The 25,669-nt window shown below is 42.5% G+C and overlaps 1 protein-coding gene across 6 annotated transcripts in view; it reads right to left on the bottom strand.

Annotated features, from left to right (window-relative positions):
- Positions 1–25,669, bottom strand: part of arap2 (ArfGAP with RhoGAP domain, ankyrin repeat and PH domain 2) — a 325,749-nt gene that overhangs the window by 56,001 nt on the left and 244,079 nt on the right. For all 6 annotated transcript variants that reach the window (XM_078400296.1, XM_078400332.1, XM_078400306.1 and 3 more), the window contains 3 exons: positions 20,327–20,432; positions 5,873–6,020; positions 1,157–1,225 (listed from right to left, as the gene is read on the bottom strand). In XM_078400296.1, the coding sequence (XP_078256422.1) occupies positions 1,157–1,225; positions 5,873–6,020; positions 20,327–20,432 (323 nt within the window). The remainder of the gene's footprint in view (positions 1–1,156; positions 1,226–5,872; positions 6,021–20,326; positions 20,433–25,669) is intronic.

The raw sequence follows: 25,669 nt of genomic DNA, 5'->3' as shown, positions 1-25,669 counted from the left end.
TTAAGACAAAAACAACAAAAAACACAAAAGACAACAGACTGCAGGCAAGCCGCAGCTGCGAGGGCAGCACTGGCTCCTCTACTAGTGCTCAGGCCAAGTGCAAAGACAGTGGGGGATGGTAAGGATTGGAGGGAGAGGCACTGATAGATGGTGGGAGGTAGTTAGCAGGATATCAGAGGGTAACAGTGATCAAGAGGAAGGAAGGCAAGGAGGAGACAGTAAGCACAGTGCTTGTGTCTTACAGACAATGCTGAGCCATTGGTGTTGGTCAGTTGTTGCAAAGTACCTAGTGTTCTGTCTGAATATGGTTCTGTGGTTTAATTCAACTAGTAGTTCCTCCAAATGGTATTCAACAAGAGACTAAAAAAGAGATACAGAAGAAATGCGAGGCAAAGGGAGAAGGAAATACATCTTATCAATGGGTGCATGAAAGATACATTTCAAAACCCTGTATGGTGACAATACTTGCAAATATGCTAGTTGTTTTTTTTAACTCTTGAAGTTACAAACCAATTCAAAGAATAAGATATCAGGAAACCCATAACTGTACCAGAACTGCAATTGTTAGGAAGATTCTGTAAAACACTGCAGTTCTAATTATTATGCATTGTGTCAATATCTAGTGATTAATTAAAAAAAGAACATGCAAGTAGGTATCTGAGCATTATGTTTTTAATGTTCCTTTGAAGAGATTTCACCAAAGCCTACAAAACATGTGTGGTTTTAAAATAGTATAATAGAAGTATAAAAACACATCTCTGATTTGACCATTTGATCTTAGACCTCTCAAAACAGTTAATAAAGCTCAATATGGCGGCACGGTAGCGCAGCGGTAGAGTTGCTGCTTTACAGCGAATGCAGCGCCGGAGACTCAGGTTCGATCCTGACTACGGGTGCTGCACTGTAAGGAGTTTGTACGTTCTCCCCGTGACCTGCGTGGGTTTTCTCCGAGATCTTCGGTTTCCTCCCACACTCCAAAGACGTACAGGTATGTAGGTTAATTGGCTGGGTAAATGTAAAAATTGTCCCTAGTGGGTGTAGGATAGTGTTAATGTACGGGGATCGCTGGGCGGCACGGACTTGGAGGGCCGAAAAGGCCTGTTTCCGGCTGTATATATATGATATGATATGATAATACTCAGAGAGAGGCTTCTACCTGTGTATCTTTCCAAGTTGTGATGAAGCTATTTTCAATCTCCATCTGTTTGAGTTGGTTTTCATTAACCTATTCCAAACAAAACACAAAAAACATTTAGCAAAAAGCAAAAAATAAATAATAACGATCTGAAGTTGTCAAACTAAATAAAAAATCAATTAATTTATTCCATAATGAACCACACAGATAAGTGGATGGGGAATTGCTAATCTACTGTCTATATAGCCAGGGAGAATTAAACAATTAAATGATTCACTTTTCTTATTTATTTGACATTTATGCTTTAATAAATCATTTAAAAACAAAGCATTTTTGCAGTTATTTTGGGAAGAGTTACCTGCAAGATTTCCAGATAAATTAGTGAAACATTTGATGGGTACTGGGAACATTTGACTGGAGTACCCGGGAAAAATAACTCAGAGAGAAATTCCAACAAGATTTCATTCTGCACTGGTTTTGTGATTTCTCTGTGTAATTCTTTCCAATGTTGGCTCCCTACATCAATTCTTATGTTGGGTGCTTTTATATACATACATGTAACCTTTTGATATACATTGTACATTTCTCAGAACCTTTTCAGTTAGGTACTGATTGTGATCAGAACCATGCATTAGGTACTGATTGTGGATGATCAGCATTGAATGGCGGTGCAGGCTCAAAGGGCCGAATGGCCTACTCCTGCACCTATTGTCTATTCCATTTATATTTCCTGATGGTTAAGTTTAACCATGAATACTTTTCTGTTATTCATTTCCCTTGTAGAATTATATCATAGAACATGGAACAATACAGTAATAGGAACGGCCCTTCAGCCACAATGTTTGCGCCAAACATGATGTCAAGTTAAACTGATCTTATCTGCCTGTACATGATCTATATCATTCGATTCCTCACATTCAAGAGAGAGCTGGATAGAGCTCTTAAGGATAGCGGAGTCAGGGGGTATGGGGAGAAGGCAGGAACGGGGTACTGAGTGAGAATGATCAGCCATGATCACATTGAATGGTGGTGCTGGCTCGAAGGGCGAATGGCCTCCTCCTGCACCTATTGTCTATTGTCTATTTCCATGTATCTATCTAAAAGCCTCTTAAGCACCACATCACACAAGCTCTATCTTCCCCCTTTCTCAATGGACACATATTTTAGTGCTCCAAGATAATCTTACATAGAAACATAGAAAATAGGTGCAGGAGGAGGCCATTCGGCCCTTTGAGCCAGCACCACCATTCATTGTGATTATGGCTGATCATCCACAATCAGTAACATGTGCCTGCCTTCTCCCCATATCCCTTGATTCCACTAGCCCCAAGAGCTCTATCTAACTCTCTCTTAAATCCATCCAGTGATTTGGCCTCCACTGCCCTCTGTGGCAGAGAATTCCACGAATTCGCAACACTCTGGGTGAAAAAGTTCCTTCTCACCTCAGTTTTAAATGGCCTCCCCTTTATTCTTAGACGGTGGCTCCTGGTTTTGGACTCCTCCAACATCTTAGAGCAGAGATAACTCCATTCATCACAAACCATCTCCTCCAACCTCCCCCTTACACATTCAAGCCGCTCTTTAAATGCGGCAACTTACAGGTTTCATTATAAAATTATCGCTTGCCACTCTTGCTCGTGCTTTTCCATTTGGGTCCTGGTTTCCTACCAAATTATCGCAAGGTCCCATTTCCCCCTACTTTTATAGAGATAGGAACTAAAGGCAGCATACAGTCCTCTGTCCGTCATTCAAACATTGCCCATCAGGACTGCATTGTGCTTCACAGCTCAGGTGCTACAGTGCTGCACAAAACATTTGCCTCTGGGTATCCAGTTTTCCTGCAATATCCCTATGAGGTGCTGATTGAAAGGCTAATTGCTCGGGTTGTGTAGCTGGAAGGGGGGGGGGGGGGGGAAGGGGAGAATCAGAGGAGTGGTGCTGACAACGCAATAGAGTATAGGTTACAAGGAAAATAAACGGGGGAACGGAATTGCTCTGAGAGATTATATAGATTTGATGGTGCCAAAAGGCCCCCTTCTATGTCATGAATCCATCAGACATAGATCAGGGCTTCTCTGCACTTCAGCTCCATTTACCCATGTCTGGTCCATATCCCTCAATACCAGTACCAATCGAAAAGTAGTAAATGCAACCATTCCTCATTATTTAACAGACCGGCAGGTGACAGGTCAGTCTGAGGAAGAGTCTTAACCCAAAAGGTCACCTATCCATGTTCTTCAGAGATGCTGCCTGACACGTGGAGTTACTCCAGCACTTTGTGTCCTTTTGTGTATTAACCAGAATCTGCAGTTATTTGTTTCCACCTCATAATTCAACACCGTGTTAATTCTTACGAATCGCTGCACTTTTTCCAGTATTATTAGCTCCACTTGAGATTTAATGTCCACAACTGAATGTAGCAACCCTGGATTGCCCTAGGCTCTGGATTACAGGAGTGTTAGATCCAGCACTGCTTTCAGATAGTCACTGTGTGAGATCAAGAGATGTTAGGGTAGTAAACGCAGAGCTTTTCCAGGGAACAGTGGATAAACATTTGAAGCAGGGAATAGGTACTGGTGATGATAAAATTGATTTCTAGAGTCATACCGTCTCACAGCATGGAAACAGGCCCATCAGCCCAACTTGCCCCCACCGACCAAAACGTCCCATCTGCACTAGTCCCACCCACCTGCTTTTGGCCCATATGCCTTGAAACCTATCATGTACCTGTCTAAATATTTCACAAATGTCACAATAGTATCTTATTTCTACTAAGATATTATTATGTGATGTGATTATGTGATACATTAGTGCATCATCAGTGGTTGATCAATTCTAGATAAAAACATAATTTAATTTAACACTCCTCACTGCTTCTCCTAAATTAAGTATTTCACATTAAGTATTTCCCAGAAACTTAGAAAATCCATCCATAATATTTTCTCTTCTCATCTTGTTACAGCCACCATAAAAGAGGTTCCTTAGACAAAGCTCTTTAAGCATTCAGTATGATCTTCTTTTATTGACATCATCTGTGTTAGCACATATAACACATTTCCCTCTGTTAAAGGTGCTATTTATAAGTGAGTTGTTGCAATGTTGTTGCAACTGCCACAAAGGATCTTACAACTCAGTTTAGTTTAGACCAAAAATAAAGGAACTTGCTTAGGTCATCACTTTTCCAACTTATAGATTCCTAGTTTTGAAAGCTGCAATGAATACATGGTGAAGTAATGCATTAGGAGCAAGATCAAAACTGGCTGCGTAGGTTGTGAGATACTGAGCGACATTTCTCCCACGAAAATATAAATAGCTTAAATTATCAATCAGTTATTATGTGCCTTTCATTTATTTACCCACAATTCTGTAAGGCTACATGTCTATAGCATAACTACTCAGGGATCAAAAAAAAATATTTACAAAATAACATTAAAAAAATATACCTTAATACTGTTCTTGATCTGGAAGAACATAAAACAATATGCATTAATTGTTCTCCTGGTCACTTGTGAAATATAGTAGATATAAGCTGTTCATATTGATTCACTTTTTAAAATCAAGAAATATGGCAGAAATTATTTAGTCCATTAATTTGAAACAATATTGATAATGTGATAAAGAAAAATCCCCTTTCACTTTAGAATGAAAAGTATAAATTACAATTAAAACACAAAGTATTTGGATAGGCTCTCAACCAAGAAAATCAAGCCCAAAGCCAAAGTGGTATCTCAACTGATTATACAATCATGCTAATGACAATATACCAGACCTCCCAACATTTGATTTTACAAATTCATAATTTTGATGTCCAAAATTCAGAATTTTACATCAAAATTCATAATATGGCGCGTAATGCAACTTTTCAGCCAAAAAAAGTATGCACGCCAAATGCGCATACGCGTTGCGCTACATTCATGTGTGAAAAACGGCCATTATTTCCAACAGTCTGTAGTTCTTGGACTACATATACAATGTGAGGCCTATCATGAGTATATTCTGCTATTTGTAGAAAGGTTATTGAACAGAAATACCTTTTACAACACAAAGAAAAAAATCTTTTGTTTTGTTTTTTTCTATTTTGCTTTTTCCTTACACATCCCAATTCTCTTGGTATTGAATAAAAGAACAATGGTCATAAAATGTATGCTTAAGTTATGAAGAAAGATATATGCGACTCGACTAAGCATATGGAAGTACTTGTTGAATTAAATTCGCACATTAATTGATAATCAGCCCAAAAAGGTGGTAATTGGCTTTTCTGCTGTGTTTTATATTTTAACCCCGTCTTAATTAATTAATATATTTATATAATCTTGCACTTAAATTTAATATTTACTCATTACAGTTTCACCACTGATTTTCTGGCACTCTTGGTTCCAGAGCTTTGCTGGTTTATCCATCCGGCCAAGGAAGTCAGCTATGGGGATAGATGTGCTGGCTCCAGCTGGGCTGGAATTCCAGAGCCTCGGCCGCAGGTTGCAAATTCAACCCAACGATCGGTCATGGAAGTCCCGATGAGGTCGAGATTGGCTGCCTTGCCCAGCCTAGGTGCCACATTTTCAGGGCGGGGGGATTCCTCGCGGAACCCTTAGCGATCTTTAGCGGCCAAATTGACAAATTGTAATTACCGACTGTTTCGCGGAAAAATGTGAGGCAAAATCGGAATGGCGGAAATGAAATAAGAAAGCGGAAACTTTCCACCAAATTCAGAAGGGTTGGGAAGGGTGATATACTTACACCAAAGAGTTGCACATATAACTTGATAAGATCCTCTATAACATTCACTTCTTGTTTGGTTTGACCTTCTGTTTGGAATAAGTAGGATGTAAACACCTGGGACAAACTGTGTGTGTTCATCTGATTCATCTCTGAACATTTCTGTACTCTGTAGGAGGGGAGAAAGTAATTTAGCACGCGCACAACATAACTGCCAAAGTGACTCATTACTTCACTGGGGTTTTATATAAAACCCACAACGCCCTTATTACTAAGGTACACTAAAATATTGTAATGCATCATTCTTTTTATTAATCATTATACAACACACTGCCATTGACTTGTTACATAGTATATTACACTGGTCCAGTTTTATGTGTGGAGGTAAGCATTGTGGAGCAAGATCCAAGATTGGCAATTTGAACAGGTAAATAATTTCTCCCAGAGACTCCCTAAAACTAGCTTGTCCTCTACCTTTCCAGTAAATGGAAGAGTGTATTCAGGAGATGGTGAAGTGGTTGAACACTCCTGCTGCTTCCTGGCCCATAGGAGTCCTCTCTATTTTTGCTGAAACTATCTTTTTCTTTAGGACAGCCTGCGTCCTGTTAAAAATCAGGAAACAGCAGAAAGGCGCTGGGGTCATAATAAGTAACTGACGGCATCCTATTAAATTCCCCAGCTGTCTTCCCGTGAAGAGTGTGGAATCAGGGTGAGTACTTCAGCATTGCACAGGTCTTATAATTTGGTTAGATTTGAATTTAATCACCTCTGCTGTTTTGACAGGCTGGATTTAATGTCGAACGAGAATAAGCAAAACGTGGGACATGCTGGACCATTAAATCAGATAATGTGACCTTGGGTTACTTCCAACAAACTGTATGGAGGAATTGAACATCATTACAATTTCCACTACAGCAATAAGTGTAATAGCTTTGGGTTGTCAAATAAACTGGATATTCTCGTTCCTTCGTCCCTGTGGACCCGTGGGAGAAGAAAACAAGTTCTGCAGAGAAGCAAGACTTTAATAACCAAGAGGAGCTCCAGAACCCGACTGGAAGCTGGAAAAGCCTCTTGTGATTTTTACAGCTGCAAGTGAGCTCTCCTGAACTACAGATATTGCCCAGCAGCTAAAATAGTGGCCGTGTAGCTGCTGAAATACGCATCTGTCTGAAATGTCTAAACACATGCCAGAATCGAGACTTGTAATACATGCACTAATGTAGAAGGGAAGAATATAGAAAAATGAGTACTAAGAGTCCAGTATACCAAGAGGTCCAGTTTAAGCTCAGTTCGCATGCCCGAACAATGGGAACACTTTGTGCTTGGCCACGACCTGCAGGTCTTCAAGAGCCAGCCGTTGACAGGTACTTGCCCAATTTCATTTTGTCTCCCTTCTGCTGCCTCTTTTTATGGACCTCATTAGTGGGCGTGTGAACAACAGTGGATCACTGATAACTAACGTGGTTGCAGATCAATTGGCTATGGTGCTACACAAAAGTTACAGGAGTAGAATTAGGCCATTCGGCCCATCAAGTCTACTCTGCCATTCAATCATGGCTAAAAACTAAAAATAGGTACCTTCTAAATGTTATTTACTCTCAGATTTAGATTGGCTTGAAAAAAGTGTAAGTGCCCTGTGTTTTCTCCAGAAAAATGTATATAAAAAAATGTTCCCATATTATTATCATTTCACACTCTTCAAGCCTTATCTGGATTTTTATGTTTAAGGTGAATTCTATCACTTTTGGGGGAAGGAAATTGTGTCTCTTTTGCATTCAGTCTCAACATCAACCATTAAGAGGACATGAAATTAATAAGCCAAATACATAGAGAAGCTTCACATTTATTGGCTGCAAAATGTACTGAACAACCATTTTAGATTTCACCCTAGAGCAGAAAAGTAAATGTAGACACAAGGAACTGCAGATGCTGGAATCTTGCATAGATCACAAAGTGCTGATTCCAGCACTTTGTGTTCCAAGCAAAGTAAATGTATTTTCCGAATCAGCTGTCCTAGACATCTTCAAGAGATTACACTCCAAAATTAATATTTGGTTAACAGTTAAACAAATCAATATTAATAACATTTAGGATATTCACGCTAATTGAGAGCAGGCAACTCCCGGTCATAGTGGATGCGTTCAGCTTCAATTTCATGAGACAGATTTTGCCAGCCCTCTGTTTCATCCAATCCCTGTTGCCACATTACAATATTTTTCTGTTTGCAATGAACAGATCGTATCAGTAAATTAAACCTACTCTTTGGGAGATTCCTTGGATGCTGATTAACAATTTGATGTAAAGGGTGAATTGAATTTGTACCCGCTTGCTATTTTGGGGAAACTGACAGGAATTCCAAGGGTTTATTCGGATGAATCATTTGGAGCCTGAAAAATTCAGTGCATTATTTATGCCCCCCTCAAGTGTAAAGTACAACTAACATCGGTGCAATTAGTTGATTTTACACCACACTAAAAATACACACATACTTCCATGTCTTTTGTACTACATGCTGCTTCGCTTTATTAAAAAAAACACTAATAAATTTTCTATAGGATAGGGTAGATAATGCATAAAAGTCAGTCAGAAAAGTGCATAACTCCAAGCTTGTCAGGAAAGCAGTATAGAAGTGAGTACCTGGATTGGTTGATCAATTAAAGTAGAAGTTTGGTAAATTGGCCAATTAAGTAATTTAGTGACTGATATAAGCAAGACTTGCACAAAGGGTGTAGCCCTGTTGAGGGAAGTGCCCTGTGAGAAAAGTGCGAGTCTTTGGCTGCGCGTCTTCGGCGAGGAGGCTGAGGTGAGGAGGATACACTTGTTTTTGCGCCTAAATTGTTTTTGACTTCACTAAAGTAATGGCGGACAAGTTGGTGCAGTGTGTTTCCTGCAGGATGTGGGAAGATAGGGACACCGCTGGAGCTTCTGGGAGCTACACCTGCAAGAACTGTGTCCAGGTGCGGCTCCTGAATGGATGTGTGGCGGAATTGGAAAGGCAGCTGGAAGACCTCAGGGCCATCCGGGAATGCGAGAGTTTCCTGGACAGGACCTACTGCGAGGCTGTCACGCCAAGGGTCCAGGTCGAGCGGAGACCGTTTCAGGGGGGAGCGAATGTGGACTAAAGGAGACCCCGGTGGCTGTGCCTATTGCAAACCGGTACACCCTCGGGAGCTGTTGGGGCAGAAGACGCTTCCAGTCCGAGCGGCGGACGTGTTGGCAGATCTAACCCAGGCAAGGAAACTCGACCGGGGAGACCGAAGTCAGGAAGAGCCATAGTAGTGGGTGACTCCATTGTCCGAGGTACGGACAGTAGATTCTGTGGCGACAGGCGGGACTCGAGGATAGTCTGTTGCTTCCCTGGTGCCAGGGTTCAAGACATCACGGACTGGCTTCAGAACATCCTAGTGAGGGAAGGCGATCAACCGGAAGTAGTTGTGCATGTGGGCATGAACGACGTCGGGAGGAAGAGGAAGGAGATACTGCGACGTGAGTTTAGAGAGTTCGGAAGAAGACTGAGAAGTAGGACGTCGAAGGTGGTTGTCTCTGGATTGCTACCTGTACCTCGTGCTAGTGAGGGCAGGAATAGAAAGATCGGGGATATGAATGTATGGCTGAGGGGTTGGTGCAGGGAGCAGGGATTTAGATTTCTAGACAACTGGGATCTCTTCTGGGGTTGGGGTGACCTGTACAAAAGGGACGGGTTACACCTTAACAGCAGGGGGACCAACATTCTGGCAGGTAGGTTTGTTAGTGCTACAAGTGTGGCTTTAAACTAAGTAGTGGGGGGAGGGGTTGACAAACTGGGAATATGGAGATGGAGTTAAAGGGGAAGCGAATACAGGAGAAATTGCAAAGGACTCGAATGAATGGGGAGGGAAGTTCTAGAAGGGATAAGAGAGTAAGGTCAGGGCCAATTGTGACCGGTGTGAGAGGGGAGGTGAATACGGAAATTAAAGTGTTGTATTTAAATGTGCGAAGTATGAAAAATAAAGTGGATGAGCTTGAGGCTCAGTTAGACATTGGCAAGTATGATGTTGTGGGAATCACTGAGACATGGCTACAAGAGGACCAGGGCTGGGAACTGAATATTCAGGGGTACACAACATATAGAAAAGACAGACAGAGGTGGGCAGAGGAGGTGGGGTCGCTCTGTTGGTGAGGAATGATATTCACTCCCTTGCAAGGGATGACATAGAATCAGGAGATGTAGAATCAGTATGGGTAGAAATTAGGAATTGTAAGGATAAAAAGACCCTAATGGGAGTTATCTACAGGCCCCCAAACAGTAGCCTCGACATAGGGTGCAAGTTGAATGAGGAGCTAAAATTGGCATGTCGCAAATGTAATGCTACGATGGTTACGGGAGATTTCAACATGCAGGTAGACTGGGAAAATCAGGTTGGTAATGGACCCCAGGAAAGAGAGTTTGTGGAGTGTCTCTGAGATGGATTCTTAGAACAGCTTGTACTGGAGCCTACTAGGGAGAAGGCAATTCTGGATTTAGTGTTGTGTAATGAACCTGATCTGATAAGGGGACTCGAGGTAAAAGAGCCATTGGGAGGCAGTGATCACAATATGATAAGTTTTACTCTACAAATTGAGAGGGAGAAGGGAAAATCGGAAGTGTCAGTATTACAGTATAGCAAAGGGGATTACAGAGGCAGGAGCTGGCCAGAATTGACTGGAAGGAGGCGCTCGCAGGGAAGACGGTGGAACAGCAATGGCAGGTATTCCTGGGAATAATGCAGAAGTTGCAGGATCAATTAATCCCAAAGAGGAGGAAAGATTCCAAGGGGACTAAGAGACACCCGTGGCTGACAAGGGAAGTCAAGGACAGCATAAAAATAAAAGAGCAAAAGTACAACAAAGCAAAGAAGAGTGGGAAGCCAGAGGATTGGGACTCTTTTAAAGAGCAACAGAAGATGACTATGAAAAGATGAGGTACGAGGGTAAACTAGACAATAATATAAAGGAGGATAGTAAAAGCTTTTTTAGGTATGTAAAGAGGAAAAAAATAGTCAAGGAAAATGTGGGTCCCTTTAAGACAGAAGCGGGGTAATTTATTATGGGAAACACGGAAATGGCAGACGAGTTGAACCAGTACTTTGGATCTGTCTTCACTAAGGAAGATACAAGCAATCTCCCAGATGTTCTAGTGGCCAGAGATCCTAGGGTGACGGAGGAACTGAAGGAAATCCACATTAGGCAGGAAATGGTGTTGGGTAGACTGATGGGACTGAAGGCTGATAAATCCCCAGGTCCTGATGGTCTGCATCCCAGAGTACTTAAGGAGATGGCGCTAGAAATTGTGGACGCATTGGTGATCATTTTCCAATGTTCTATAGATTCAGGATCAGTTCCTGTGGATTGGAGGGTAGCTAATGTTGTCCCACTTTTTAAGAAAGGAGGGAGAGAGAAAACGGGAAATTATAGACCAGTTAGTCTGACATCAGTGGTAGGGAAGATGCTGGAGTCAATTATAAAAGAGGAAATTGCGGAGCATTTGGATAGTAGTAACAGGATTGTTCCGAGTCAGCATAGATTTACGAAGGGGAAATCATGCTTGACTAATCTTCTGGAATACTTTGAGGATGTAACCAGGAAAATTGACAGGGGAGAGCCGGTGGATGTGGTGTACCTTGACTTTCAGAAAGCCTTTGACAAGGTTCCACATAGGAGATTAGTGGGCAAAATTAGAGCACATGGTATTGGAGGTAGGGTACTGACATGGATAGAAAATTGGTTGACAGACAGAAAGCAAAGAGTGGGGATAAATGGGTCCCTTTCAGAATGGCACGCAGTAACTTGTGGGGTACCGCAAGGCTCGGCGCTGGGACCGCAGCTATTTACAATATACATTAATGACGGATGAAGGGATTAAAACTACCATTCGCAAATTTGCAGATGATACAAAGCTGGATGGTAGTGTGAACTGTGAGGAAGATGCTATGAGGTTGCAGGGTGACTTAGACAGGTTGTGTGAGTGGGCGGATGCATGGCAGATGCAGTTTAATGTGGATAAGTGTGAGGTTATCCACTTTGGTGGTAAGAATAGGAAGGCAGAGTATTATCTGAATGGTGTCAAGTTAGGAACAGGGGAAGTACAACGAGATCTGGGTGTCCTAGTGCATCAGTCACTGAAAGGAAGCATGCAGGTACAGCAGGCAGTGAAGAAAGCCAATGGAATGTTGGCCTTCGTAACAAGAGGAGTTGAGTATAGGAGCAAAGAGGTCCTTCTGCAGTTGTACAGGGCCCTAGTGAGACCGCACCTGGAGTACTGTGTGCAGTTTTGGTCTCCAAATTTGAGGAAGGATATTCTTGCTATTGAGGGCGTGCAGCGTAGGTTTACTAGGTTAATTCCCGGAATGGTGGGACTATCATATGTTGAAAGACTGGAGCGACTAGGCTTGTATACACTGGAATTTAGAAGGATGAGAGGAGATCTTATCGAAACGTATAAGATTATTAAGGGGTTGGACACGTTAGAGGCAGGAAACATGTTCCCAATGTTGGGAGAGTCGAGAACAAGGGGTCACAGTTTAAGAATAAGGGGTAGGCCATTTAGAACTGAGATGAGGAAAAACCTTTTCAGTCAGAGAGTTGTGAATCTGTGGAATTCTGCCTCAGAAGGCAGTGGAGGCCAATTCTCTGAATGCATTCAAGAGAGAGCTGGATAGAGCTCTTAAGGATAGCGGAGTCAGGGGGTATGGGGAGAAGGCAGGAACGGGGTACTGATTAAGAATGATCAGCCATGATCACATTGAATGGCGGTGCTGGCTCGAAGGGCCGAATGGCCTCCTCCTGCACCTATTGTCTATTGTCTATAATAGAAACCGGAGGCTGGCAGGGATAAGGTGCGGTTGTGGAAAGAGTTCATTGTTGACGAATCAGCTCGCCACCCTCTGCGACACTTTATATTCATTAATTTTCACCCAGACAAGGCAGGAGATCATAAAGCTCAAACTCCAAGACTATATATTGTTTGGTCAGGGAAGCACCGCTATAGCTTTGTGATAGTGTTGTAGCATTTATAGCTTGGGTCATGGAGCAAGAGATGAACTAAAGTTTGTTCTCCATTTTAATTTGTTATCAGTGACATGGAATGAAGTCAATGGAATAACATAAAAGTACTAAAAATAGCAATGCCTGTAGTTAGTCGCACAAAATAGTCTGTTTGTTTTCAGAGGCAAAGCTACTTCTGTCCTAGCAGTGATCTAATTACAGCACAACAATGTTTTAAAGACATTTAGAAAAAAAATGTTTTAAAATTATTGGTTTTCTTCCAAAGCAATATACATTCTGGATTGAAAGAATAACTACTTAGAGCAGATTTTCCCAATTGTGGCATTTCTAAGCTAGTGGTCGATCATATTTATTCTCCATGTTTTGCCCATCCCAAATTTTCCATGAAGAGCTGTTATCCTTCTGGTGAAGGTTCTCTGAGAGTACTGCCAGGCTGGGATTTAAACCTAACGATTACGAAGGAATGGCAATACATTTCCAAGTAAGTTAGGATGGGAACCTGAGGGTGCTGGAGTCCCGCTTGCACCTGGTTCCATTGTCCTTCTTGGTGGTAGAGATTGCTGGCTTGGAAAGTGCTGGCGAGTAGGCTGGGTAAGTAACTGCAGTGGTGCACACTGCATGGTGGTGGTGGAAGGAAGGAATGTTTAAGATCAAAAATAGGGGAGCAATCAAGCGGGCTGCCTTGCTCAGAATAGTGTTAAGCTTCATATAAAGTTCATCTGGAGTCATCTGGAGTCAAGGGGCCACAGTTTAAGAATAAGGGGTAGGCCATTTAGAACTGAGATGAGGAAAAACTTTTTCAGTCAGAAAGTTGTGAATCTGTGGAATTCTCTGCCTCAGAAGGCAGTGGAGGCCAATTCTCTGAATGCATTCAAGAGAGAGCTAGATAGAGCTCTTAAGGATAGTGGAGTCGGGGGGTATGGGGAAAAGGCAGGAACGGGGTACTGATTGAGAATGATCAGCCATGATCACATTGAATGGCGGTGCTGGCTCGAAGGGCCGAATGGCCTCCTCCTGCACCTATTGTCTATATGCAGTCCATATGCAGTCATCTGGAAACCTGGAGAATAATAATGGACACTAAAAATCTTACCATCCACTGAAGTCAGGCTAACTGGCATATAGTTTCCCCTCTTTTGCTTCTTTCCCTTCTTGAAGAGCGGAATAACATTTGGAATTTTCCAATCCTCTAGGACCATTCCTGACTTTAGTGATTCTTGAATGATCACCACTAATACTTCCACAATCTCTAAAGCTACCTTTTTCAGAGTCCTGGGGTGTCGTCCATCAGGTCCAGGTGACTTATCCACCTTCAGACTTTTAGTTATTTTCCCCTCCCACCCAAACATGGACAGGATTGTGTAACTAAATACTCGACATGCCTGAGGCCCAATGCTGTTAGATGAAGGCTCTCAATTCTTATATTTGGAGTTGCTAAAGCTTGTAATAATTTAGCAGCAATTGATAGTTTTGTAATCAGTAAACAGCTTTTTAAATTAGTAATTGCAATTTAATGGGACTTCGCTGAGCATTGTAAGCTACACAAAGGATGAAGCTGCTTTCACACATACTTTATGAAAAGATGAATTTATATTATGTTTGTGATAGAAATATAGAAAAATAGGAGCAGGATTAGGTCATTCGGCCCTTTGAGCCAGCACCGCCATTCAATATGATCATTGCTGATCATCTAAAATCACTACCCCGTTCCTGCTTTTTCCCCATATCCCTTGATTCCTTTAGCCCTAAGAGCTAAATCTAATTATCTCCTGAAAAGATCCAGTGAATTGGCCTCCACTGCCTTCTGTGGCAGAGAATTCCACAGATTCATAACTCTCTGGGTGAAGAAGTTTTTCCTCATCTCAGTCCTAAATGGCCTACCCCTTATTCTTAAACCGTGACCCTTGTTTCTGGATTCCCCCGACATCGGGGACATTTTTCCTCCATCTAGCCTGTCCAATCCTATAAGAATTCTATATCTTTCTATAAGATTCCCGCTCATCCTTCTAAACTCCAGTGAATACAAGCCCAGTCGACCCATTCATTCATCATATGTCAGTCCCACCATCCTGGGAATTAACCTGATGAACCTACGCTGCATTCCCTCAACAACATCTTTAACAATTGACTCAAGCATCTTCCCCACTACTGATGTAAGGCTAACTGGTCTATAATTCTGTTTTCTCTCTCCCTCCTTTCTTAAAAAGTGGGGTTACATTGGCTACTCTCCAGGCCACAGGAACTGATCCAGAGTCAAGAGAACATTGGAAAATGATCACCAATGCATCCACAATTTCTAGGGCCGTCTCCATGAGTACTCTGGGATGTAGACCACCAGGTCCTGGGGATTTATCTGCCTTCAGTCCCAACAGTTTACCTATCACCATTTGCTGATTAATGTGGATTCCCTTCAGTTCCTCCCTCCCACTAGATCCTCTGTCCCCTAGTATTTCTGGGAGATTGTTTGCATCTTCCTTAGCGAAGACAAAACCAAAGTACTCATTTAAATGTTCTGCCATTTCTTTGTTTCCCATTATAAATTCACTTGTCTCTGATTGTAAGGGACCTAGATTTGTCTTCACTCACTAATCTTTCCCTTTTTACATATCTAAAGAAGCTTTTAAAGTCAGTTGTTATATTCCTTGCAAGCTTCCTTTCATGCTCTTTTTATCCCCTCTTAATTAACTCCTTTGGTGAGTTTTACATTTCTCCCAGTCCTCCGGTTTGCTGCTTCCTCTGGCCAATTTATGTGCCTTTTCCTTGGATTTAACACTATCCTTGATTTCCCTTATTAGCCAAGGTTGAGCCGCCGCCCCTGTTTTATTTTTTCGCCAGACAGGTATGAACAATTTTTGGAGTTCATTCATGCAGTCTTTAAATCTTTGCCATTGCATCTCAACCCTTTAAGTATAATTTGCCCGTCTATCCTAGCCAATTACCGTTTCATACCTTCAAAGTCTCCTTTCTTTAAGTTCAGGACCCTAGTCTCAGAATTAACCGTGTCACTTTCCATCCTAATGCAGAATTCCACCATATTATAGTCACTGTTGCCCAAGGGGCTTTGCACAACAAGATCGCAAACTATTCCGTCTTCATTACCCAGTCTAGGATGGACCGTCCTTTAGTCGGTTCTTCTACATATTGGTTTAAAACACCATCCTGTATACATTCCAGGAAATCCTCCTCCTCAGCACTGCTAACAATTTGGTTGGCCCAATCTATATGTTGATTAAAGTCACCCATGATAACTGCTGTACCTTTGCGACATGCATCCCTAATTTCCTGCTTGATGCTGTCCCCAACCTCCCTACTGCTGTTTGGTGGTCTGTATACAACTCCAACAAACGTTTTCTGTCCTTGGCTATTTCGCAGTTCTACCCATACCGATTCTACAGCATCCAAGCTAATGTCTCTCATTGCTATTGCATTAATCTCCTCTTCCTTTCTGTCTATCCTTCCTGAATATCGAATACCTCTGTATGTTTAGCTCCTAGCCTTGGTCACCATGTCTCCGTAATTCCAACTATATCATATTCCTTAACTACTAACTGCACATTCAATTCATTCACCTTATTACGAATGCTCCTCGCATTAAGGCACAAAGCTTTCAGGTTTGTTTTTCTTATCTCCCTTCTACCTTTTGCTTCTGTCCCCCTTTTCTGTCCCTCTGTCTCCTTGCATCGCTTCCCATCCCCATGCCCTGTTAGATTGGAAGTTTGAATTATGCAAAATGAAATACCACGCTAGTTAAGAGAAAGAAAAAGAAAATGGACAGTTCCAGTACTTCTTATAGTAAATTTTGGTTGGCTCCATAGCCCTTTTGCATCAAAAGGTGAGTTACATCAACTGCACAGGAAATACAAATATGAACTTATGAAGTAAAAAAAAATCACCAAATCAGCAACTTCAGCGATTTCATTTTTCAAGAATGTAGATCCTTCGTTTTATATTCGTGAAACAAATTGGATAATTATTTTCCAAATATGAAAAAAATCATTGTTCAGAATATTAATTAAGATACCATATCATTGGTAGGGTATTTTCACAGTTTGAGTGCTTGGAGTCTCTGGTATATTATACTAATTTGCAATAACCTTTCCTTTTGGGTAATAGTATATGTAATGTGAAATGAGAAAAGGAAGTTCTGTTTCACAAGAATACAGAGGGTGATTGCTTTTACTTAGTTTATCAATTATTCACAAAGCAGGCAAGTAAATAAAGTTCTTCAAGAAATATAAATTAGCAGCAAAATAACACAAGGAATTTACAGTAACCTAGGAGCTCAATGGGATCATTCTATTAGATGATACTCAATTACTTACAAACTGTACCGTAAAACAGATTATCTGTTGTATAATAGATGTAATGAATTTTAGAAATAAGGATATTTATTATCCACAACACAACATAATCAACATAAAGCTCTGGTCAAACTGCAGGTTTTGAATTTCTATTCAGTTAACATTAGAATACAAGTGCCTTCAGAAGGTTGGATCAACTTAGTTTGACACGTTTGGAGGAAGTCATAGAGTGATACAACGTGGAAACAGGCCCTTCGGCGCAACTTGCCCACACCGGCCAACAAGTCCCAGCTACACTAGTTCCACCTGCCCGCGTTTGGTCCATGTCCTTCCAAACCTGTCCTCTCCATGTACCTGTCTGTTTCTTAAATGTTGGGATAGTCCCTGCCTAAACTACCTCCTCTGGCAGCTTGTTCCATACACCCACCACCCTTTGTGTGAAAAAGTTACTCCTCAGATTCCAATTAAATCTTTTCCCCCTCACAGGACAAAGAGTGTGACCTGAGCTTCCTTTCATTCTTGATTTGAGAAGGCAGTGTGACATCAACAACCAGTGGATGAAGAGGTAAATTTAGATACAAATTTAAAAGAACATTCGCATGAATTATTGAATTTCCCATCCTTGTATCAAAACCTGCTGGGATTGTATCAATGATTGTAAAATGGAGAGGAATTTCCCTCCTGGGATAAATAAAGTTCCATCCTATCGTATCACATGTGACAATAATAAACATAGAAACATTGAAAATATGTGCAGGAGGAGGCCATTCGGCCCTTCAAGCCAGCACCGCCATTCATTATGATCATGGCTGATCATCCACAGTCAGTAACCTGTGCCCAACTTCTCCCCATATCCCTAGATTCCACTAGCCCCGAGAGCTCTATCTAACTCGCTCTTAAATTCATCCAGAGAGTTAGATAGAGCTCTGGGGGCTAGTGGAATCAAGGGATATGGGGATAAGGGAAACTAAACTAACCTACTTGCCTGATGGACTTCCATGCTGCAAATGGTCATGAGGCACAGTTGGCTGATATTTTTAATAGGCTAGCAATCGATTTATCCAGGTTCAGTTTTTTTTAATTCAGTGTAACGATGCATCATGGAAATAGGCCCTTCAGCCAACCAAGTCCATGCCAACCTTTACACAATAAGGACAATTTACAGAGGCCAATTAACCTACAAACCCACATGGGAAGAAACCAGACCACCTGTTGCCACAGGGAGAACGTGCAAACTCCACAGAGGGAGCATTCGAGGTCAGGATCAAACCCGGGTCACTGGTGCTGTGAGGTAGCAGCTCTACCCGCTGCACCACCCTAATCAGGTCATCAATGATGGTGAGGAAAGTCTGCAAAAAAGGAGCTCCAGTGAATTACTTATGTTATATTGGCCAATGTAAAGAGAGGCTGCGAGATTTGCCAACAGTTATCGTGCACAAGACACAGATGTGAATGCGCTGAATGGGATAGAAATGTGATAAATTGCCTGGACCTGATAACTGGCAATTAGAAACAGGGATCACCATGGTCAATAACACCTAAAAATCATGCAGACTCAACAATTATTCTCACAGATCCGGTCAAGGAACGAGTGTGAAAACTGGTAACTACAACTAGTTCGCTGACATCAATAGTTGGAAAAATGCTTTAATCTATGGGATAGGACTGGGCAGATTCATAATGGATATATAACAGTAAAATTCTGTTTGACAAACTGGTTGGAACTTTGTCTCAGTTTTAACTCGAAGATTAGATAAAGGGATAGATTGGCAGCAGAGAAAACAAAGTAGAAAAAAACATTGAGTCCATCAAGCCACCTGACCCACTGAGTTACGCCACCACTTTGTGTCTTTCTTTAGAAAAAAACCAGTCCTTTTCAGATTGATTATGACCAGCGAGGTGGGGAAGGTGGTCGTGGTTTGAAGGGGTGGGGGGGTTGCAGCAGGCATTAGCGCTGGGGCCTTAGTTTGAACTATAATCCATGATTTAGATAAGGGGATACAGAAGGGAAACAGCACCTTGGCTTTTACTGCAAGAATATTGATCCTGATAGGACTGCATCGGAAATATTGAACAGAAGTCTGGCCTCCCTCCCTGAACAAGATTATTTTACTAATGGAGGGAGTGCAGTAACATTCACCAGATGATTCCTGAAATAGTGGGTTTATTTCATTAGGAGAGATTAAGCAATTGGGTTTATATTGTCTTGAGTTTATAAAAATGAGAGGTCATCTCATTGAAACATAAAATTCTCAAGATTCATGAAATGATGAGAGGGGAGTTTACTTTTCCCTTGGCTACAGCGTCTTGAACCAGAAGCACAGTAGCAAACAAGGGTTGGTCCACTCAGGGTAGAGGTAAAGAGACATTTCTTCACCCAACAGGCCTTAGGAAAACATTTTGGTCAGTATGAATAAGTTATGAAGGGCCCACTTTAGCAGCATAACTTTATAATTGTGAAGGTTTGCAGAAATGAAAGGCTTATTCACCTGCATAGTCTGGGCACAGACATGGATTAGGTGTCAAAGATTTCTAACATTCATAAATCTTTGTCCAGCCTTGATTACCCGAGAACAGAGAGGGAAAAAAAAGATAAAACTGAACAAATCTCTCCAAATAGTTTCAACACCACCTGATATTTGATATTTCACATTTGAACAAAGGTAATGCACTACTTCTTTGTAGTAGTGCCTGCATCTGAGTTGTCAGGATTGGGCTCAATCAGGAAGCTTTTTCATTCGTGGACACTCATCACTGCATCTCATCTTTCCATTTGTGCCCTGACAAATCATTCCCTGAAGTAATGAAGGAATTGTGGAGACTGTGCGTGACTCAACCAGTGATACGATGAATAAATGAAGATCACGTAAATTACATAAAGAACAAAGTCCTCAGATTCTGCAGGTTATCCTTTGAAGAATTGTGCTTGGTACGTGAACAAACTGTATAAATTATAAATTACATTAAATTACAATTGATACGAGTTGATAACAATTGCATTATTTTATTGGGAAGTGCTTTTGTAATCATTTTCAGATGAACCTTTTTTTTCCATGTAAAAATTAATTTACGATATGGCTAAGCATGACTCTGGATAATAACAGGAGTTATTGTTGCTGCTGAAAGCCCCATAAATACTAATGTCACGCACCTGTATAGGTGACCAATCAGTGCTGCAAGAGTATTCCGGTTGACTCGTGGCAGTGTCTTTATTAACATCCTGTACTTTTCCAGTCGCTCTGTTTCATCTTGCACGTCTGGTGACAAAAGATCGCAAGGGTTAAGCGCAGGTAGGAAGTTCGCTAAAAGGCAATACATCACATGGACTCAAAATGACGGGACTGAGTAACTACATATTACAATGCTGATTACTGCAGTGACCTCTTCCCGCTGTAATATTACACACCACCTTCATGAGCACAACTCATTACGGAGTGGAGCCCCAACTGACACAAGTTAGCAAGGTGGTGAGATTGTGTATTTTCTTCCAGGGATCCAGCTGGTCTCATTTTAATGAGATTATAAGTGCTTTACGGCATGGAAGTTTCTGCTTTGCAGAATTCTGCAGGGAGTTTATTTCCACTTTCCCCTTAACAAACAAAACTTTTATGCAATTCAGCTCTCAGTGAATTCATTCGGCAGTTCACTTGCACTCATGAAATACCTTTGCACTCGGGGGCTTTATGATTTATGGAACTCATTGTGGTTTGGGGTTTGTATTGCACGTTATTACATCCCTTCATAAAATTACGTACTGAAAGTATCCATGAGAACCATGCAAAAATAAATTCATGACGAATTTGGATTTGAAAGTAAAATGCAATTTAAATACTTAGGCTGAAAAATATACATCAAAAATTGTTTCAGTGAAAACAGCTAAAATAAGTGGAGGATCTGATAGAAAGAGAGAGGTGGATTATTATACTGATAAAGGTAGAAGAAACGAGCTTTACCGCTCATGTTAAATACAAATTTGAGAAAAGTTTAAGCAATTTTGCCTGATCTTTAAAAGAGTAAAATTATGTGTTGAAAAATGCACCATTGTTTCTTGACTTATCTGAATTTTAGGAAAACTTAAAATATGCATTGATGTTTCTCTGTTCAGAAGCTGTGGTGCTGGCAGAATTGTGTGACATTTGTTGAGAATATAAATGCTGCTTTGCATCAGCAGAACTTTAATTAGTGTATATCAATTGACGTAATTCAAACTATTTCTGCTCTGCAACTAGTTGTAGTTCGAGCCAAGCGTCAGGACAGATACAACACTGCCACCTACCTGACAACATAGAAAATTACCCAGGGTTATTCCTATCGACAGAATGCAGGAGACATTCGATCTTGCCAATCACTGTTACATCACCATAGTGAAGAAAGGCATCTTTGACAGTGCTATAAAGGAGCACTTAATCATCAATAAGCTGCTCAACAATGCTCATTTGGGCCCTGCCAGGCTCCAAAGGAAATATTTGCAGAATTCTAGGTGCAAGATGAGTGTATTCCTCTCGTTATTCAACTAAGTGAGTTACCAAGCAGCCTTAGTAAAACTGAAGCCACAAGGCGTAAGAGGTGAAAACAGAGTGCTGGAGAAACAACACATCATTCTGCCACCTTCAGAGTGATCCCACCACCAGTCACACATTCCTGTCCAAAACTTTCCCGCTTTTTGGAGAGACCACTCCCTCCACAACTCCTTGGTTCATTCATCCTTCCCATTCAAACTGCTCCCTCCCCAGGTACTTTTCCCTGCAACCACAAGAGATATTGTACCTATCCGTGGACTTGGCCGCTCGCCCGCCGTGGACTGGTGATCCGCCCGGAAGGCTGAAGAGTAGGGATTTGGTGACGGCAGTTGAGAGGAGCATGGCCCTCTCATGACAGAAAGTTGTCCCCGACGTGTAACGACCATACCTGACAGCAGGTCTGGCTCGCACGCCCGAAGGATTTGGACGGCTCGAAGGATTTGGATGGAGGGCCAGTAAGCAGCTCTACTGTGGGAGGCAGTGCAGAGCCTCGATGGTGGAGTGGGCTGGAGGCCAGGCAATAGCATGGTGTTTGGCTGGAACGAGCGCCGCTCCAAGAGGCCAAGCATGTGGACCAGACACGGCTTGCAACCCTGGAGGACACTTCAGCTACACTTGGGCAGGCCGGCCCTGCAACACCTGCAGGACAATAGACCTTCATGGTCAGGCCACAAATCCTGCACTTACAACAACTGGGACTTGAAAATGGCGCCAAACCATTTGCATGCTGTCTCAGTGTACTACTGCTATATACTTCCTCTGTATCTAAGATGCTTATCTAAGAGGTATCTAAGTCCTGATGTATAGTGATACTTGTGCTGAACTGTGTATGCAAATTAATTTCGCTGTACCTTGGTGCATGTGACAAAGTACCATTGAACTTCCTCTCTCAGTTCCATCCAGGTAGCAGCTTTTTCAAATGAAATGGCGGTTCATGTATCTCATCTACCATATCTAGTGCTCCTTCTGTGGCCTCCTTTACACTGGAGAGACCACACATAGACTGGATGTCCATTCCTCCGAACTTTGGCTGAACATTTGCTGGATCTCCCAGTTGCTGGTCATTTTAACTCCCTAGCACACAATGACCTTTCTGTCCTTGGCCTCCTCCATTGCCTGAGTGAGGCCACGTGCAAACTGGAAGAACGGCACCTCTGATGTCATTTGGGTGTCTTACAACTCAATGGTATGAACACTGAAATCTCAAATTTCAAGTAATGCTTCCCCCCCTCCCCAAACAATCACCCAGGTATGCACCCATTTCTCCCACCATCTTCCAATCTTCTCTCATTATTTGACACCCTTTAGTCTCCTTTTCAACTCTAGACTTTGCCACTTACTCCATCTGTCTTCCAATCCAAACTGCCCCCTCACCCATATTCACCTATCAACTGCCTCTGTCCTGTCCTGTCCTGATCTCTCTTTCCCAACTTTCTCTCCCCAATACATCAGTATGATGAAGGGCCCTGACCCAAAACACTGCCTGCTCAATCCCTCCACAGATGTTGCCTGGCCCACTAAGTTCCACCAGCACTTTGTATTTTGTTCAAGATTCTATCAGAGGGGAAAATAGTGCACTGGCTGAGGTGATAACATAGTTTAAGAGAAAGTGGCTGTGGATTATGATGCCATGTGTGGGAGTGGGTGTAAGCTCGGGCAATGTTTTAGACAAGTATCTACACCTGCTTCATCAAAGACCCTCACTCCATCAAAAGATCAGAAGTGGGATGCTGACTGCAAATATTTACCTTTCCTCAGATGCTGAAGCAGTCACCCATCCAATAAGACTTGGATTGCTCCAGGTTTGGGCTGATGAATGGTGGGCAAAATCTGTACCAATGGTGTGAGGAAATGATAATCACAAGTAAGAATCTAATCATCCCCTCCTGATGTTCAACAAGATTACGATCAACGAGTCATGGACAGGCCAAGGGGAGGAGTGTGGGAACGCAAGTTCACAAATCATAGTAGATTTAGGCCATTTGGCCCATCGAGTTCAATCATGGCTGATTTCTGCCTCCTAATCTCATTTTCCTGCCTTCTCCCCATTATCCTTGACATCCGTTCTAATTAAAAATGTGTCTATCTCTGCTTTTAAAATATCCACTGGCTTTGCCACCACAGCCCTCTGTAGTAATGAGTTCCACAGATTAACTACCTTCTGACTAAAGAGGGTATCACAAAATGCTGGAGTAACTCAGCGGGTCAGGCAGCCTCTCTGGAGAGAAGGAATGGGTGACGTTTCGGATCGAGACCCTTCTTCAGATTTGTACCAGCATCTACAGTTATTTTCCTTCTGACTAAAGAAGTTCCTTCTCACCTCTTTTCTAAACGAGCATCCTTTAGTTCTGAGGCTATGACCTCTGATCCTAGACTCTCCCACCAGTGGAAACATCCTTCCTACATCCACCCTATCCATGCCTTTCATTAGTCCGTAAGTTTCAATGAGGTCCCCGCTCAACTTTCTAAACTCCAGTGAGTAGAGGTCCAGTGCTGTCAAATGCTCATCATGTGCTAACCCACTAATTCCTGAAATCATTCTTGTAAACCTCCTCTGGACCCTCTCCAGATCCATCACCATCCTTCCTCAGATATGGGGAACATTACTGATCAGAACTAAAGCCATCCACATAAATACTGTTGTTACAGTACAGGGATGAAGCTGCTCTTACTGCAGAAAATAACTCATTGGAATCTGCGTGGCTTCTCCACCATCTACTTGGCAAAGGTAGAGACATTTTTTTAGTTTAGTTTAGAGATACAGAGCGGAAACAGGTCCTTCAGCCAACCAAGTTTGTGCCGACCAGTGATCCCAGTACACTAGCACTATCCTACACACTAGAGCCAATTTATAATTTAAAAAAAATCAAAGCCTGATTAACTTACAAATTTGCACTTATTTGGAGCGTGGGAGGAAACCGGAGCACCCGGGGAAAACCCATGTGGTCACAGGGAGAACGAACAAATTCCATACAGACAGCACCCGTAGTCAGGATCGAACCTGCGGCTTGCCTGCAGTCCGTCTGTCTTTTGTGTTTTTTGTTGTTTTTGTCTGAATTGTAGTTTAATATGATGTAGTGTTGTATGTTATGTTTTGTGGGGGGGGGGGGGGAGGGTGGGAGGGAACGGGAACTGTAACATTCTCTCTCCCGAACAGAGACGTGACCTTTGTTCTGTGTCGTGTCCCCGTTCCCGTTGCGGCCTACCACCGGCCATGCACCTGGGACCACCTGGGGCTCTGGTTCGCAGAGCCCACGGCCCGGACTCACCACCTGCGGCGCTGGCTGCCTGCGGATGCTACGGGAGCGGCTGCGACTCGTCTCCGGAGGCTCCGGCGTGGGCCTCGTGGACGTCGGAAGTCCGCAGGCCCCTGGATGGGGGCCGACATCGGGAGCTCCGGCAGCGGCAGAGGCAGCGTGTTCGCCCGCCCCGAATCGCGGGGCTTGGGTCGGGCCCGCCACGGACCTTTCACCATCCGGCGCGGCCTGAAATAGGCCGCGGGATTTTTCACCGCCCAGCGGGGGCTTCAATGTCGGGAGCCCCGACCGCCCCGACGTGGCAACGACAACAGCCTGACCGCGGGACAAGACGGCAGGGAAGAGAAAAAGACATTGTGGCCTTCCATCACAGTGAGGAGGGACTGGAGGAGACTCACTGTGATGGATGTTTCTTTTTGTTTGGTGTTAGTTGTGATTGTGTGTGTTATTGCATTTTTATTGATTAATCTTATTGGTCTTATTGTTCAACTGCGGGTAATGTTTCATTTCACTACACATTTATGTGTATGTGACAAATAAACGACTATTGACTATTGACTATTGACTGGCACTGCAAGGCAGCAACTCTCTGCTGCGCCACCTTGTCGAATACTTTCCACAAGCCCGGATGAGGGATGCTTTAACCACAATCAAAAAGGTCATCAACATACTGGGCAAAGTATTAACACCGGACAAAGCACTATATACTGTGTTAAA

This window comes from Rhinoraja longicauda, chromosome 1 (assembly GCF_053455715.1).
Source record: "Rhinoraja longicauda isolate Sanriku21f chromosome 1, sRhiLon1.1, whole genome shotgun sequence".
NCBI lineage: Eukaryota > Metazoa > Chordata > Chondrichthyes > Rajiformes > Arhynchobatidae > Rhinoraja > Rhinoraja longicauda.
Note: the sequence above shows the minus strand (reverse complement) of the source record. Positions and strands in the feature narration are given on the sequence as shown.